At 42.2% G+C, this 19,083-nt stretch overlaps 2 protein-coding genes across 4 annotated transcripts in view; both read right to left on the bottom strand.

Annotated features, from left to right (window-relative positions):
• Positions 1-1,432: 1,432 nt before the first annotated feature.
• On the bottom strand, positions 1,433-5,566 carry LOC306819530 (spexin prohormone 2-like). 2 transcript variants are annotated; one of them, XM_079373345.1, is made up of 4 exons: positions 5,350-5,566; positions 5,220-5,268; positions 1,988-2,116; positions 1,433-1,576 (listed from the first exon to the last, which is right to left on the bottom strand). In XM_079373345.1, the coding sequence occupies exons 1-4, from the start codon at positions 5,398-5,400 to the stop codon at positions 1,485-1,487; spliced, it is 321 nt and encodes a 106-aa protein (XP_079229471.1). In that variant the 5' UTR covers positions 5,401-5,566; the 3' UTR covers positions 1,433-1,484. The 2 variants fall into 2 exon arrangements, with proteins under 2 accessions (XP_079229471.1, XP_079229472.1); XM_079373346.1 differs by having other exon boundaries at positions 1,482-1,576; positions 2,005-2,116.
• Positions 5,567-11,236: 5,670 nt separating this feature from the next.
• The window catches only part of tesmin (testis expressed metallothionein like protein), a 15,340-nt gene continuing 7,493 nt past the window's right edge, over positions 11,237-19,083 (bottom strand). For both annotated transcript variants that reach the window (XM_079373343.1, XM_079373344.1), the window contains exon 12: positions 11,237-11,438. In XM_079373343.1, coding sequence (XP_079229469.1) covers positions 11,267-11,438 — 172 coding nt within the window. In that variant the 3' untranslated portion in view covers positions 11,237-11,266. The remainder of the gene's footprint in view (positions 11,439-19,083) is intronic.

Raw genomic sequence — 19,083 nt, 5'->3', positions numbered from 1 at the left:
ACAGTCTGTATACAGCGTCTGTTTACAGCGTGCAGCATCTGTTTACAGCGTGCAGCGTCTGTTTACAGCGTGCAGCGTCTGTTTACAGAGTGCAGCGTCTGTTTACAGCGTGCAGCGTCTGTTTACAGCGTGCAGCGTCTGTTTACAGAGTGCAGCGTCTGTTTACAGAGTGCAGCGTCTGTTTACAGAGTGCAGCGTCTGTTTACAGAGTGCAGCGTCTGTTTACAGCGTGCAGCGTCTGTTTACAGCGTGCAGCGTCTGTTTACAGAGTGCAGCGTCTGTTTACAGCGTGCAGCATCTGTTTACAGAGTGCAGCGTCTGTTTACAGCGTGCAGCGTCTGTTTACAGCGTGCAGCGTCTGTTTACAGCGTGCAGCATCTGTTTACAGAGTGCAGCGTCTGTTTACAGCGTGCAGCGTCTGTTTACAGCGTGCAGCGTCTGTTTACAGCGTGCAGCGTCTGTTTACAGCGTGCAGCGTCTGTTTACAGCGTGCAGCGTCTGTTTACAGCGTGCAGCATCTGTTTACAGCGTGCAGCATCTGTTTACAGCGTGCAGCGTCTGTTTACAGCGTGCAGCGTCTGTTTACAGCGTGCAGCATCTGTTTACAGCGTGCAGCATCTGTTTACAGCGTGCAGCGTCTGTTTACAGCGTGCAGCGTCTGTTTACAGCGTGCAGCGTCTGTTTACAGCGTGCAGCGTCTGTTTACAGCGTGCAGCATCTGTTTACAGCGTGCAGCATCTGTTTACAGCGTGCAGCGTCTGTTTACAGCGTGCAGCGTCTGTGCTTTCAGACAGATTCAAAAGAGGTTGATTTGTATGGTGCAGTTCAGACACGAGGACATTCACACAGCTTTAGGAAAGAGAGCAGCAGAAATGAACAAAGACATCATTAAAAGACAGAAGAATGTAAAAGTACTCCATAAGGTAACAACTTATCAATTCTTTGATCATTGATTTTGAATGTAGTACTTTGTATTATCTGTCAGATTAAACTGATCTTGGTTATTTATGATGTGTGTGTGTGTGTGTGTGTGTGTGTGTGTGTGTGTTTGTACACAGTATACTTAAATGTGAACATATGTTTATTTATTTCCAAGCTCGATGTCATCATCAGTGATGAGTATGCTTAATACAACACTCTGCTCTTCTACTAAACACTGCTGCTCTCTGGTGGTCAAACAGGTCAACTGCAGTAAAAAATATACAAAATGTAAGATGTAGAGTCTCATTGATCCTTTATTCAGTTTGTGATCAGATTTATTACAGCAAGCAGGAATATGTACAAGACAACAAGTATTTCATCATGCAAACAAAAACACATAACGTAAACAACGATTCACTGAGAAACATTTCATGTCATCATAATCATGCACACACACACACACACGCACACGCACACGCACACACACACACGCACGCACGCACACACACACACACACACACACACACACAGTTGGTTTATTTTTTCAATGCTGACAGTTGGACTCATCTCGGATGCAGGACCTGGAGCAGGACTTTCTCTGAGCTGAGGATGTGACGGGGTTTACTGGGGACCCTTGACTGCAGCCTCTGGATACCTGCACACACACCAACACACACACACACACACACACACACACACACACACACACACACACTCACACACACACACACACACACACACACACACACACACACCAACACACACACACATTATTTAATTCACTTTTAAAGCAGAATGAAGTAGACGTTAAGCTCTTGCACAAACATTCTTTATTTGTGGGACAGAAAACAGCCGACACACACAGTGTAACACACACAGTGTAACACACACAGTGTAACACACACACACACACACACACACACACACACACACACACAGAGGAGGAGGGGTCCTCACACTGAGCCCTCAGAGTATGACTGAAATCAATACAGATACAATCCATTTAGAGTCCCAGGGAGTCCATCCATTACATCTGTAATGACAGTCTGATGACATCACTCTATACCTTTGAGCACTGCGTACCAGCCATGCAGACCCTGAAGACCCTGAAGACCCTGAAGACCGTGAAGACCCTGAAGACCCTGAAGACCGTGCAAAACATCGTTGTCATCTTCCGACACAAACCTCCGTCCGTCTGAAGAGCAGAACGACAGAAACAAGAACTCACCGATGGATTCTTTACTCTGCAGCAGCCTCTACCATCAGTGTGTGAATGTGTATGAATGGATGAGTTCACACTGATGGACTCTTTACTCTGCAGCAGCCTCTACCATCAGTGTGTGAATGTGTATGAATGGATGAGTTAATACTGATGGACTCTTTACTCTGCAGCAGCCTCTACCATCAGTGTGTGAATGGATGAGTCCATACTGATGGACTCTTTACTCTGCAGCAGCCTCTACCATCAGTGTGTGAATGTGTATGAATGGATGAGTCCATACTGATGGACTCTTTACTCTGCAGCAGCCTCTACCATCAGAGTGTGAATGTGTATGAATGGATGAGTTCATACTGATGGACTCTTTACTCTGCAGCAGCCTCTACCATCAGTGTGTGAGTGTGTATGAATGGATGAGTTAATACTGATGGACTCTTTACTCTGCAGCAGCCTCTACCATCAGTGTGTGAATGTGTATGAATGGATGAGTTAATACTGATGGACTCTGCAGCAGCCTCTACCATCAGTGTGTGAGTGTGTATGAATGGATGAGTTAATACTGATGGACTCTGCAGCAGCCTCTACCATCAGTGTGTGAATGTGTGTGAATGGATGAGTTAATAGTGATGGACTATTTACTCTGCAGCAGCCTCTACCATCAGTGTGTGAGTGTGTATGAATGGATGAGTTAATACTGATGGACTCTTTACTCTGCAGCAGCCTCTACCATCAGTGTGTGAATGTGTATGAATGGATGAGTTAATACTGATGGACTCTTCACTCTGCAGCAGCCTCTACCATCAGTGTGTGAATGTGTATGAATGGATGAGTTAATACTGATGGACTCTTCACTCTGCAGCAGCCTCTACCATCAGTGTGTGAATGTGTATGAATGGATGAGTTAATACTGATGGACTCTTTACTCTGCAGCAGCCTCTATCATCAGTGTGTGGATGTGTATGAATGGATGAGTTAATACTGATGGACTCTTTACTCTGCAGCAGCCTCTACCATCAGTGTGTGAATGTGTATGAATGGATGAGTTCATACTGATGGACTCTTTACTCTGCAGCAGCCTCTACCATCAGAGTGTGAATGTGTATGAATGGATGAGTTCATACTGATGGACTCTTTACTCTGCAGCAGCCTCTACCATCAGTGTGTGAATGGATGAGTTAATACTGATGGACTCTTTACTCTGCAGCAGCCTCTACCATCAGTGTGTGAATGTGTGTGAATGGATGAGTTAATACTGATGGACTCTTTACTCTGCAGCAGCCTCTACCATCAGTGTGTGAATGTGTATGAATGGATGAGTTCATACTGATGGACTCTTTACTCTGCAGCAGCCTCTACCATCAGAGTGTGAATGTGTATGAATGGATGAGTTCATACTGATGGACTCTTTACTCTGCAGCAGCCTCTACCATCAGTGTGTGAGTGTGCATGAATGGATGAGTTAATACTGATGGACTCTTTACTCTGCAGCAGCCTCTACCATCAGTGTGTGAATGTGTATGAATGGATGAGTTAATACTGATGGACTCTGCAGCAGCATCTACCATCAGTGTGTGAGTGTGTATGAATGGATGAGTTAATACTGATGGACTCTGCAGCAGCCTCTACCATCAGTGTGTGAATGTGTATGGATGGATGAGTTCATACTGATGGACTCTGCAGCAGCCTCTACCATCAGTGTGTGGATGTGTATGAATGGATGAGTTCATACTGATGAACTCTTTACTCTGCAGCAGCCTCTACCATCAGTGTGTGAATGTGTATGAATGGATGAGTTAATAGTGATGGACTCTTTACTCTGCAGCAGCCTCTACCATCAGTGTGTGGATGTGTATGAATGGATGAGTTCATACTGATGGACTCTTTACTCTGCAGCAGCCTCTACCATCAGTGTGTGAGTGTGTATGAATGGATGAGTTCATACTGATGGACTCTTTACTCTGCAGCAGCCTCTACCATCAGTGTGTGAATGTGTATGAATGGATGAGTTCATACTGATGGACTCTTTACTCTGCAGCAGCCTCTACCATCAGTGTGTGAGTGTGTATGAATGGATGAGTTCATACTGATGGACTCTTTACTCTCCAGCAGCCTCTACCATCAGTGTGTGAATGTGTATGAATGGATGAGTTCATACTGATGGACTCTTTACTCTGCAGCAGCCTCTACCATCAGTGTGTGAGTGTGTATGAATGGATGAGTTCATACTGATGGACTCTTTACTCTGCAGCAGCCTCTACCATCAGTGTGTGAATGTGTATGAATGGATGAGTTCATACTGATGGACTCTGCAGCAGCCTCTACCATCAGTGTGTGAGTGTGTATGAATGGATGAGTTCATACTGATGGACTCTTTACTCTGCAGCAGCCTCTACCATCAGTGTGTGAGTGTGTATGAATGGATGAGTTCATACTGATGGACTCTTTACTCTGCAGCAGCCTCTACCATCAGTGTGTGAGTGTGTATGAATGGATGAGTTCATACTGATGGACTCTTTACTCTGCAGCAGCCTCTATCATCAGTGTGTGGATGTGTGTGAATGGATGAGTTAATACTGATGGACTCTTTACTCTGCAGCAGCCTCTACCATCAGTGTGTGAGTGTGTATGAATGGATGAGTTCATACTGATGGACTCTTTACTCTGCAGCAGCCTCTATCATCAGTGTGTGAATGTGTATGAATGGATGAGTTCATACTGATGGACTCTTTACTCTGCAGCAGCCTCTACCATCAGTGTGTGAATGTGTATGGATGGATGAGTTCATACTGATGGACTCTGCAGCAGCCTCTACCATCAGTGTGTGGATGTGTATGAATGGATGAGTTCATACTGATGAACTCTTTACTCTGCAGCAGCCTCTACCATCAGTGTGTGAATGTGTATGAATGGATGAGTTCATACTGATGGACTCTTTACTCTGCAGCAGCCTCTACCATCAGTGTGTGAGTGTGTATGAATGGATGAGTTCATACTGATGGACTCTTTACTCTGCAGCAGCCTCTACCATCAGTGTGTGAATGTGTATGAATGGATGAGTTAAATGAAGTGTTTCACTCACGTTTCCCCTTCAGGTACATCATGGACTGAGGACTCCAGTGAACGTTCAGCTGAGGAGAGAGAGACAGTTTACTACAGAGACACAGGGTGGATAGAAACAAGGAAACATGAAAACATCTCTGTAGTTTTACCTTCTGTGCATGCTCTGACTCCACCAACAAGGAGATTAATAAAGAACACATCCACACAGCTGTCAGCTTTATTTTCTAAAAGAAGGACAGGAATAATTCATACAAGGACACAAAATTAAAGAGACAGGAAGAAAATATAAACGCAAGTGGGAGCGAGAGGAACCAGGACAGCAGCCTCAAATGTAAACCATTTCATTATTGCTTTAGAGGTTGTGGCTCCTAAGTCCTGGACCAGTCTTCCCCCAGAACTGAGAGCCCTGTCCTCTGTGGACATTTTTAAAAAGCAGCTGAAGACCCATCTGTTCAAACCTGCCTTCGTCTAATCTGTCTCTGTATTTTATTGTGATCGTTTTGTATGCACTGTATTTTTTATTTTTCTGCTTGTGAAGCATTTTGTGACGTTTTTATGCTCTTGAAAGATGCTATATAAATAAACTTTTACTTACTTATTCCAGTCCATCAGTATTTAGGGCTGTCAGCAATCACAACTTTATTATGATTAATTAAAATGATATGTTTTTAATCCCATTAATCTTATGTTTTTTGTCCCTTCAGGCTCAGATATGAGAGCAGTTATCAGGTGAACAGGTGTTGCAGCGATGGAAGCGGGCAGTGGAACTGCTTCAGATAGAAGTGATTGTACCCGAGCTAAAAAGCCTCTGCATGTTTCTAATAAGCTCCAGCAGCAGAAAGCTGCTCAAACTAGGATCAATGTTGGAGATGAAACATGGAGAGAGGTTAGAACGCAGAAAGCTTTACAGACCCATGCAGAGCTGGCTAAACACTGAAGCTACAGTGTCCACCACATGCAGAGCTGGCTAAACACTGAAGCTACAGTGTCCACCACATGCAGAGCTGGTTAAACACTGAAGCTACAGTGTCCACCACATGCAGAGCTGGCTAAACACTGAAGCTACAGTGTCTCTACATGCAGAGCTGGCTAAACACTGAAGCTACAGTGTCCACCACATGCAGAGCTGGCTAAACACTGAAGCTACAGTGTGTCTACATGCAGAGCTGGCTAAACACTGAAGCTACAGTGTCCACCACATGCAGAGCTGGCTAAACACTGAAGCTACAGTGTCCACCACATGCAGAGCTGGCTAAACACTGAAGCTACAGTGTCCACCACATGCAGAGCTGGCTAAACACTGAAGCTACAGTGTCTCTACATGCAGAGCTGGCTAAACGCTGAAGCTACAGTGTCCACCACATGCAGAGCTGGCTAAACACTGAAGCTACAGTGTCCACCACATGCAGAGCTGGCTTAACACTGAAGCTACAGTGTCCACCACATGCAGAGCTGGCTAAACACTGAAGCTACAGTGTCCACCACATGCTGACCTGTGTGAGAGGAGGGGGCGGAGCCAGCTCTCTGTGATGATTAGAGTTTAGACTGCAGTACTCATATTAAACACTAGGGGCAGAGTTATAGACTGCTCCTTTAATTACTATGAACAATTATTTTACTCAACAGTCAGACAGAAAAAGTCAAATCCAGTCAGAAGTCATAAATAAGGCTCATTATCATCAGTGTAGTTTCTGTAAAAGGCTTTTTGAAATGCCACACAGGAATCATGCATGATGCAGATCCACCAATTGAACAGAACTCTCAGAACCTTCAACCTCACTCAAGAGGTCTATGAAAACCTCCAACCCTCATATAAGTGGTGAGACATGACGCTCCGACTCAGACGGTGTGATATCTCAGACGAGCTGCCCCCGACACTGAAGTTTATCAGTGCTTCTAATGATCTCATACAAAGTGTGTGTTGTATTTGCATTGTCAGTTTAATCCAGATGAGCGCAGAGCCGCTGTGTCCTTTTCTACTGACTGACATCAGAGTGTTCAACTCCACATCACAATCATCAACTGCAAAAACACCCAAGACAGAACAAGTGTTTTACTCACCATTTCTGCAGCCGGTCGAGCTGAGCGTGTGTGTGTGTGTGTGTGTGTGTGTGTGTGAGAGTGGGTTTTATAAAGAGGCTGCTTGTATCCCCCGCCCCGACACACGGGTTCGATCTGCTCGCTCGCTGTGCGGCCCGGCAGGACGCCTGTTTACTAAAGACTGAAAAACAACGTCAAAACACAGCTGACGTCACCGCCGTGCCCAGCACACGGGAACATCAATACCACTGTGTGTGTGTGTGTGTGTGTGTGTGTGTTACACTGTGTGTGTGTGTTACACTGTGTGTGTGTGTGTGTGTGTGTGTGTGTGTGTTACACTGTGTGTGTGTGTGTGTGTGTGTGTGTGTGTGTTACACTGTGTGTGTGTGTGTGTGTGTGTGTGTGTGTGTTACACTGTGTGTGTGTGTGTGTGTGTGTGTGTGTGTGTGTGCTACACTGTGTGTGTGTGTGTGTGTGTGTTACACTGTGTGTGTGTGTTACACTGTGTGTGTGTGTGTGTTACACTGTGTGTGTGTGTGTGCTACACTGTGTGTGTGTGTGTGTGTGTGTGTGTGTGTTACACTGTGTGTGTGTGTGTGTGTGTGTTACACTGTGTGTGTGTGTGTGTTACACTGTGTGTGTGTGTGTGTGTGTGTGTGTGTTACACTGTGTGTGTGTGTTACACTGTGTGTGTGTGTGTGTGTTACACTGTGTGTGTGTTACACTGTGTGTGTGTGTGCTACACTGTGTGTGTGTTACACTGTGTGTGTGTGCTACACTGTGTATGTGTGCTACACTGTGTGCTACACTGTGTGTGTGTGTGTGTGTTACACTGTGTGTGTGTGTGTGTGTTACACTGTTTGTGTGTGTGCTACACTGTGTGCTACACTGTGTGTGTGTGTGTGTGTTACACTGTGTGTGTGTGTGTGTGTTACACTGTTTGTGTGTGTGCTACACTGTGTGCTACACTGTGTGTGTGTGTGTGTGTGTGTGTGTGTTACACTGTGTGTGTGTGTGTGTGTTACACTGTTTGTGTGTGTGCTACACTGTGTGTGTGTGCTACACTGTGTGTGTGTGTGTGTGTGTTACACTGTGTGTGTGTGCTACACTGTGTGTGTGTGTGTGTGTGTTACACTGTGTGTGTGTTGCACTGTGTGTGTGCTACACTGTGTGTGTGTTACACTGTGTGTGTGTGCTACTGTGTGTGTGTGTGTGTTACACTGTGTGTGTGTGTGTGTGTGTGCTACACTGTGTGTGTGTGTGTTACACTGTGTGTGTGTGTGTGCTACACTGTGTGTGTGTGTGTTACACTGTGTGTGTGTAAGACACTGTGTGTGTTACACTGTGTGTGTGTTACACTGTGTGTGTGTTACACTGTGTGTGTGTTACACTGTGTGTGTCTGTTACCCTGTGTGTTACACTGTGTGTGTGTGTGTTACACTGTGTGTGTGTGTGTGTTACACTGTGTGTGTTACACTGTGTGTGTGTGTGTTACACTGTGTGTGTTACACTGTGTGTGTTACACTGTGTGTGTTACACTGTGTGTTACACTGTGTGTGTCTGTTACCCTGTGTGTTACACTGTGTGTGTGTGTGTTATACTGTGTGTGTGTGTGTGTTACACTGTGTGTGTTACACTGTGTGTGTGTGTGTTACACTGTGTGTGTTACACTGTGTGTTTCACAGTGTGTTACCCTGCCCAGCACACGGGAACATCAATACCACTGTGTGTTTGTGTGTGTGTGTGTTACACTGTGTGTGTGTGCTACACTGTGTGTGTGTGTGTGTGTGTGTGTTACACTGTGTGTGTGTGTGTGTGTGTGTGCTACACTGTGTGTTACACTATGTGTTACACTGTGTGTGTTACACTGTGTGTGTTACACTGTGTGTTTGTTACACTGTGTGTTACACTGTGTGTGTTACACGGTGTGTGTTACACTGTGTGTTACACTGTGTGTGTTACACGGTGTGTGTTACACTGTGTGTTACAGTGTGTGTGTGTTACAGTGTGTGTGTTACACTGTGTGTGTGTGTGTGTGTGTGTGTGCTACACTGTGTGCTACACTGTGTGCTACACTGTGTGTGTGTTACACTGTGTGTGTGTGTGTGTTACACTGTGTTACACTGTGTGTGTTACACTATGTGTGTGTTACACTGTGTGTTACACTGTGTGTTACACTGTGTGTGTTACACTGTGTGTTTGTTACACTGTGTGTTACACTGTGTGTGTTACACTGTGTGTTACACTGTGTGTGTGCTACACTGTGTGTGTGCTACACTGTGTGTTACACTGTGTGTGTTACACTGTGTGTTACACTGTGTGTTACACTGTGTGTGTGCTACACTGTGTGTGTGCTACACTGTGTGTTACACTGTGTGTGTTACACTGTGTGTTACACTGTGTGTGTTACACTGTGTGTTTGTTACACTGTGTGTTACACTGTGTGTTACACGGTGTGTGTTACACTGTGTGTTACAGTGTGTGTGTTACAGTGTGTGTGTTACAGTGTGTGTGTTACACTGTGTGTTACACTGTGTGTGTTACACTGTGTTACAGTGTGTTACAGTGTGTGTTACAGTGTGTGTGTGTTACACTGTGTGTGTTACACTGTGTGTTTGTTACACTGTGTGTTACACTGTGTGTGTTACACGGTGTGTGTTACCCTGTGTGTTACAGTGTGTGTGTTACAGTGTGTGTGTTACACGGTGTGTGTTACAGTGTGTGTGTTACACTGTGTATGTTACACTGTGTGTTACACTGTGTGTGTTACACTGTGTGTGTTACACTGTGTGTGTTACACTGTGTGTGTGTTACACTGTGTGTTACACTGTATATGTGTTACACTGTGTGTGTTACACTGTGTGTGTGTTACACTGTGTGTGTGTGTGTTACACTGTGTTATACTGTGTGTGTTACACTGTGTGTTACACTGTGTGTGTGTGTGTTACACTGTGTGTGTGTGTGTGTTACACTGTGTGCTACACTGTGTGCTACACTGTGTGTGTGTTACACTGTGTGTGTGTGTGTGTGTTACACTGTGTTACACTGTGTGTGTTACACTATGTGTGTGTTACACTGTGTGTTACACTGTGTGTTACACTGTGTGTTACACTGTGTGTTACACTGTGTGTTACACTGTGTGTTACACTGTGTGTTACACTGTGTGTTACACTGTGTGTGTTACACTGTGTGTTTGTTACACTGTGTGTTACACTGTGTGTGTGTTACACTGTGTAGAAGTGACCAGAGACAGAGATGGCGTGCAGACAGTCTGTAGAGACGGCGTGCAGACAGACTGTAGAGGTGGCGTGCAGACAGTCTGTAGAGGTGGCGTGCAGACAGTCTGTAGAGGTGGCGTGCAGACAGTCTGTAGAGGTGGCGTGCAGACAGTCTGTAGAGGTGGCGTGCAGACAGTCTGTAGAGACGGCGTGCAGACAGTCTGTAGAGGTGGCGTGCAGACAGTCTGTAGAGGTGGCGTGCAGACAGTCTGTAGAGGTGGCGTGCAGACAGTCTGTAGAGACGGTAGAGGTGGCGTGCAGACAGTCTGTAGAGGTGGCGTGCAGACAGTCTGTAGAGGTGGCGTGCAGACAGTCTGTAGAGGTGGCGTGCAGACAGTCTGTAGAGGTGGCGTGCAGACAGTCTGTAGAGACGGTAGAGGTGGCGTGCAGACAGTCTGTAGAGGTGGCGTGCAGACAGTCTGCAGAGACGGTAGAGGTGGCGTGCAGACAGTCTAACAAAGCAGCAGAGACGATTATATGCAGTCAAGATGACGTTTATTGTCAGAGGTGTTGACGTGCAGAATAAATAAATAAACAGTCTGAATAAATAAATAAGTTAAAGTGTTCACATCTTCAATCTTTACATGGAGAACAAACAGGCTCAGATCAGAACAACAACAGAACAGTACAGCAGCTCATCAAACAGTGATGAAACCAGGTCACTCATGTGAGGAAGTGATGAAGCTAATTCATACTGTGCATGTGTCATGTGACACAAACATACACACACTGTGAGAGCGTGTGTGTTTCACTTGAACATGGCTCGGACGATCTGTTTGATGCAGTGTCCAAACTCCTCCAGAACCTTCTGCTCGGCCCAGGCGGCGCTCTGACTCTCTCTCTCCGCCTTCTTAGCCATGGCCATCAGACATCCACAAACCGCCTCCACCACACCCAGAGTAATGACCGATTCAGGACACCTGACACACACACACGCACGCACGCGCACACACACACACACACACACACACACACACACACACACACACACACACACACACACACACACACACACACACACACACACACACACACACACACACACACAAACACACACACACACACACACACACACACACAGTGATTATTTCCACCAGAGACTCTTCCAAAGTAAAACAGGATTCTGATGAACATTAGGCCTCATCACAGCTGTTTGTCCTCTCAACTCAGTGTGTATAAAGATTAACAGAACATGACATCCTGTCTGTATAAAGAGGAACAGAACATGACATCCTGTCTGTATAAAGAAGAACAGAACATGACATCCTGTCTGTATAAAGAAGAACAGAACATGACATCCTGTCTGTATAAAGATTAACAGAACATGACATCCTGTCTGTATAAAGATAAACAGAACATAACATCCTGTCTGTATAAAGATAAACAGAACATGACATCCTGTCTGTATAAAGATAAACAGAACATGACATCCTGTCTGTATAAAGATAAACAGAACATGACATCCTGTCTGTATAAAGATAAATAGAACATGACATCCTGTCTGTATAAAGATAAACAGAACATAACATCCTGTCTGTATAAAGATAAACAGAACATGACATCCTGTCTGTATAAAGAAGAACAGAACATGACATCCTGTCTGTATAAAGATAAACAGAACATAACATCCTGTCTGTATAAAGAAGAACAGAACATGACATCCTGTCTGTATAAAGATAAACAGAACATGACATCCTGTCTGTATAAAGAGGAACAGAACATGACATCCTGTCTGTATAAAGAGGAACAGAACATGACATCCTGTCTGTATAAAGATAAACAGAACATGACATCCTGTCTGTATAAAGATAAACAGAACATGACATCCTGTCTGTATAAAGAGGAACAGAACATGACATCCTGTCTGTATAAAGAAGAACAGAACATGACATCCTGTCTGTATAAAGATAAACAGAACGTGACATCCTGTCTGTATAAAGATAAACAGAACATGACATCCTGTCTGTATAAAGATAAACAGAACATGACATCCTGTCTGTATAAAGAAGAACAGAACATGACATCCTGTCTGTATAAAGATAAACAGAACATGACATCCTGTCTGTATAAAGAAGAACAGAACATGACATCCTGTCTGTATAAAGAAGAACAGAACATGACATCCTGTCTGTATAAAGAGGAACAGAACATGACATCCTGTCTGTATAAAGATAAACAGAACATGACATCCTGTCTGTATAAAGATAAACAGAACATGACATCCTGTCTGTATAAAGAGGAACAGAACATGACATCCTGTCTGTATAAAGAGGAACAGAACATGACATCCTGTCTGTATAAAGAACAGAACATGACATCCTGTCTGTATGAAGAGGAACAGAACATGACATCCTGTCTGTATAAAGATAAACAGAACATGACATCCTGTCTGTATAAAGAAGAACAGAACATGACATCCTGTCAGTATAAAGAGGAACAGAACATGACATCCTGTCTGTATAAAGAGGAACAGAACATGACATCCTGTCTGTATAAAGAGGAACAGAACATGACATCCTGTCTGTATAAAGAAGAACAGAACATGACATCCTGTCTGTATAAAGAAGAACAGAACATGACATCCTGTCTGTATAAAGAGGAACAGAACATGACATCCTGTCTGTATAAAGAGGAACAGAACATGACATCCTGTCTGTATAAAGAGGAAGAACAGAACATGACATCCTGTCTGTATAAAGAAGAACAGAACATGACATCCTGTCTGTATAAAGAACAGAACATGACATCCTGTCTGTATAAAGAAGAACAGAACATGACATCCTGTCTGTATAAAGAAGAACAGAACATGACATCCTGTCTGTATAAAGAAGAACAGAACATGACATCCTGTCTGTATAAAGAGGAAGAACAGAACATGACATCCTGTCTGTATAAAGAGGAACAGAACATGACATCCTGTCTGTATAAAGAAGAACAGAACATGACATCCTGTCTGTATAAAGAGGAACAGAACATGACATCCTGTCTGTATAAAGAAGAACAGAACATGACATCCTGTCTGTATAAAGAGGAAGAACAGAACATGACATCCTGTCTGTATAAAGAGGAAGAACAGAACATGACATCCTGTCTGTATAAAGAAGAACAGAACATGACATCCTGTCTGTATAAAGAGAAACAGAACATGACATCCTGTCTGTATAAAGAAGAACAGAATATGACATCCTGTCTGTATAAAGAGGAAGAACAGAACATGACATCCTGTCTGTATAAAGAGGAAGAACAGAACATGACATCCTGTCTGTATAAAGAGGAACAGAACATGACATCCTGTCTGTATAAAGAGAAACAGAACATGACATCCTGTCTGTATAAAGAGGAACAGAACATGACATCCTGTCTGTATAAAGAAGAACAGAACATGACATCCTGTCTGTATAAAGAGGAACAGAACATGACATCCTGTCTGTATAAAGAGGAACAGAACATGACATCCTGTCTGTATAAAGAGGAACAGAACATGACATCCTGTCTGTATAAAGAGGAACAGAACATGACATCCTGTCTGTATAAAGAGGAACAGAACATGACATCCTGTCTGTATAAAGAGGAAGAACAGAACATGACATCCTGTCTGTATAAAGATAAACAGAACATGACATCCTGTCTGTATAAAGATAAACAGAACATGACATCCTGTCTGTATAAAGATAAACAGAACATGACATCCTGTCTGTATAAAGAAGAACAGAACATGACATCCTGTCTGTATAAAGAAGAACAGAACATGACATCCTGTCTGTATAAAGAGGAACAGAACATGACATCCTGTCTGTATAAAGAAGAACAGAACATGACATCCTGTCTGTATAAAGAAGAACAGAACATGACATCCTGTCTGTATAAAGAGGAACAGAACATGACATCCTGTCTGTATAAAGAGGAACAGAACATGACATCCTGTCTGTATAAAGAGGAACAGAATATGACATCCTGTCTGTATAAAGAGGAACAGAACATGACATCCTGTCTGTATAAAGAGGAACAGAACATGACATCCTGTCTGTATAAAGAGGAACAGAACATGACATCCTGTCTGTATAAAGAGGAACAGAACATGACATCCTGTCTGTATAAAGAAGAACAGAACATGACATCCTGTCTGTATGAAGAAGAACAGAACATGACATCCTGTCTGTATAAAGAAGAACAGAACATGACATCCTGTCTGTATAAAGACGAACAGAACATGACGTCATGTCTGTATAAAGAAGAACAGAACATGACATCCTGTCTGTATAAAGAAGAACAGAACATGACATCCTGTCTGTATAAAGAGGAACAGAACATGACATCCTGTCTGTATAAAGATAAACAGAACATGACGTCCTGTCTGTATAAAGATAAACAGAACATGACATCCTGTCTGTATAAAGATAAACAGAACATGACATCCTGTCTGTATAAAGAGGAACAGAACATGACATCCTGTCTGTATAAAGATAAACAGAACATGACATCCTGTCTGTATAAAGAAGAACAGAACATGACATCCTGTCTGTATAAAGATTAACAGAACATAACATCCTGTCTGTATAAAGAAGAACAGAACATGACATCCTGTCTGTATAAAGAGAAACAGAACATGACATCCTGTCTGTATAAAGAGGAACAGAACATGACATCCTGTCTGTATAAAGAAGAACAGAACATGACATCCTGTCTGTATAAAGATAAACAGAACATGACATCCTGTCTGTATAAAGATAAACAGAACATGACATCCTGTCTGTATAAAGATAAACAGAACATGACATCCTGTCTGTATAAAGATAAACAGAACATGACATCCTGTCTGTATAAAGATAAACAGAACATGACATCCTGTCTGTATAAAGAACAGAACATGACATCCTGTCTGTATAAAGATAAACAGAACATGACATCCTGTCTGTATAAAGATAAACAGAACATGACATCCTGTCTGTATAAAGATAAACAGAACATGACATCCTGTCTGTATAAAGAGGAACAGAATATGACATCCTGTCTGTATAAAGAGGAACAGAACATGACATCCTGTCTGTATAAAGAGGAACAGAACATGACATCCTGTCTGTATAAAGAGGAACAGAACATGACATCCTGTCTGTATAAAGAGGAACAGAACATGACATCCTGTCTGTATAAAGAAGAACAGAACATGACATCCTGTCTGTATAAAGAAGAACAGAACATGACATCCTGTCTGTATAAAGAAGAACAGAACATGACATCCTGTCTGTATAAAGACGAACAGAACATGACGTCATGTCTGTATAAAGAAGAACAGAACATGACATCCTGTCTGTATAAAGAAGAACAGAACATGACATCCTGTCTGTATAAAGAGGAACAGAACATGACATCCTGTCTGTATAAAGATAAACAGAACATGACATCCTGTCTGTATAAAGATAAACAGAACATGACATCCTGTCTGTATAAAGAAGAACAGAACATGACATCCTGTCTGTATAAAGAAGAACAGAACATGACATCCTGTCTGTATAAAGAGGAACAGAACATGACATCCTGTCTGTATAAAGATAAACAGAACATGACATCCTGTCTGTATAAAGATAAACAGAACATGACATCCTGTCTGTATAAAGAGGAACAGAACATGACATCCTGTCTGTATAAAGAGGAACAGAACATGACATCCTGTCTGTATAAAGAACAGAACATGACATCCTGTCTGTATGAAGAGGAACAGAACATGACATCCTGTCTGTATAAAGATAAACAGAACATGACATCCTGTCTGTATAAAGAGGAAGAACAGAACATGACATCCTGTCTGTATGAAGAAGAACAGAACATGACATCCTGTCAGTATAAAGAGGAACAGAACATGACATCCTGTCTGTATAAAGAGGAACAGAACATGACATCCTGTCTGTATAAAGAGGAACAGAACATGACATCCTGTCTGTATAAAGAAGAACAGAACATGACATCCTGTCTGTATAAAGAAGAACAGAACATGACATCCTGTCTGTATAAAGAGGAACAGAACATGACATCCTGTCTGTATAAAGAGGAACAGAACATGACATCCTGTCTGTATAAAGAGGAAGAACAGAACATGACATCCTGTCTGTATAAAGAAGAACAGAACATGACATCCTGTCTGTATAAAGAAGAACAGAACATGACATCCTGTCTGTATAAAGAAGAACAGAACATGACATCCTGTCTGTATAAAGAAGAACAGAACATGACATCCTGTCTGTATAAAGAAGAACAGAACATGACATCCTGTCTGTATAAAGAGGAAGAACAGAACATGACATCCTGTCTGTATAAAGAGGAACAGAACATGACATCCTGTCTGTATAAAGAAGAACAGAACATGACATCCTGTCTGTATAAAGAGGAACAGAACATGACATCCTGTCTGTATAAAGAAGAACAGAACATGACATCCTGTCTGTATAAAGAGGAAGAACAGAACATGACATCCTGTCTGTATAAAGAGGAAGAACAGAACATGACATCCTGTCTGTATAAAGAAGAACAGAACATGACATCCTGTCTGTATAAAGAGAAACAGAACATGACATCCTGTCTGTATAAAGAAGAACAGAATATGACATCCTGTCTGTATAAAGAGGAAGAACAGAACATGACATCCTGTCTGTATAAAGAGGAAGAACAGAACATGACATCCTGTCTGTATAAAGAGGAACAGAACATGACATCCTGTCTGTATAAAGAGAAACAGAACATGACATCCTGTCTGTATAAAGAGGAACAGAACATGACATCCTGTCTGTATAAAGAAGAACAGAACATGACATCCTGTCTGTATAAAGAGGAACAGAACATGACATCCTGTCTGTATAAAGAGGAACAGAACATGACATCCTGTCTGTATAAAGAGGAACAGAACATGACATCCTGTCTGTATAAAGAGGAACAGAACATGACATCCTGTCTGTATAAAGAGGAACAGAACATGACATCCTGTCTGTATAAAGAGGAAGAACAGAACATGACATCCTGTCTGTATAAAGATAAACAGAACATGACATCCTGTCTGTATAAAGATAAACAGAACATGACATCCTGTCTGTATAAAGATAAACAGAACATGACATCCTGTCTGTATAAAGAAGAACAGAACATGACATCCTGTCTGTATAAAGAAGAACAGAACATGACATCCTGTCTGTATAAAGAGGAACAGAACATGACATCCTGTCTGTATAAAGAAGAACAGAACATGACATCCTGTCTGTATAAAGAAGAACAGAACATGACATCCTGTCTGTATAAAGAGGAACAGAACATGACATCCTGTCTGTATAAAGAGGAACAGAACATGACATCCTGTCTGTATAAAGAGGAACAGAATATGACATCCTGTCTGTATAAAGAGGAACAGAACATGACATCCTGTCTGTATAAAGAGGAACAGAACATGACATCCTGTCTGTATAAAGAGGAACAGAACATGACATCCTGTCTGTATAAAGAGGAACAGAACATGACATCCTGTCTGTATAAAGAAGAACAGAACATGACATCCTGTCTGTATAAAGAAGAACAGAACATGACATCCTGTCTGTATAAAGACGAACAGAACATGACGTCATGTCTGTATAAAGAAGAACAGAACATGACATCCTGTCTGTATAAAGAAGAACAGAACATGACATCCTGTCTGTATAAAGAGGAACAGAACATGACATCCTGTCTGTATAAAGATAAACAGAACATGACGTCCTGTCTGTATAAAGATAAACAGAACATGACATCCTGTCTGTATAAAGATAAACAGAACATGACATCCTGTCTGTATAAAGAGGAACAGAACATGACATCCTGTCTGTATAAAGATAAACAGAACATGACATCCTGTCTGTATAAAGAAGAACAGAACATGACATCCTGTCTGTATAAAGATTAACAGAACATAACATCCTGTCTGTATAAAGAAGAACAGAACATGACATCCTGTCTGTATAAAGAGAAACAGAACATGACATCCTGTCTGTATAAAGAGGAACAGAACATGACATCCTGTCTGTATAAAGAAGAACAGAACATGACATCCTGTCTGTATAAAGATAAACAGAACATGACATCCTGTCTGTATAAAGATAAACAGAACATGACATCCTGTCTGTATAAAGATAAACAGAACATGACATCCTGTCTGTATAAAGATAAACAGAACATGACATCCTGTCTGTATAAAGATAAACAGAACATGACATCCTGTCTGTATAAAGAACAGAACATGACATCCTGTCTGTATAAAGATAAACAGAACATGACATCCTGTCTGTATAAAGATAAACAGAACATGACATCCTGTCTGTATAAAGATAAACAGAACATGACATCCTGTCTGTATAAAGAGGAACAGAATATGACATCCTGTCTGTATAAAGAGGAACAGAACATGACATCCTGTCTGTATAAAGAGGAACAGAACATGACATCCTGTCTGTATAAAGAGGAACAGAACATGACATCCTGTCTGTATAAAGAGGAACAGAACATGACATCCTGTCTGTATAAAGAAGAACAGAACATGACATCCTGTCTGTA

This window comes from Symphodus melops (assembly GCF_947650265.1).
Source record: "Symphodus melops genome assembly, contig: scaffold_189, whole genome shotgun sequence".
In the NCBI taxonomy this organism is placed as follows: domain Eukaryota; kingdom Metazoa; phylum Chordata; class Actinopteri; order Labriformes; family Labridae; genus Symphodus; species Symphodus melops.
This window is presented reverse-complemented; position numbering and strand designations above follow the sequence as displayed.

Excerpts from the sequence above, each read along its gene's own strand:
- LOC306819530 (XM_079373345.1), bottom strand. The coding sequence starts at position 5,400 with ATGTGTTCTTTATTAATCTCCTTGTTGGTGGAGTCAGAGCATGCACAG. Across the intron at positions 5,269-5,349 it reads AGTCAGAGCATGCACAGAAG|CTGAACGTTCACTGGAGTCC; the intron begins GTAAAACTACAG and ends CTCTCTCCTCAG. Across the intron at positions 1,577-1,987 it reads CTGGTACGCAGTGCTCAAAG|GTATCCAGAGGCTGCAGTCA; the intron begins GTATAGAGTGAT and ends GTGTGTGTGCAG.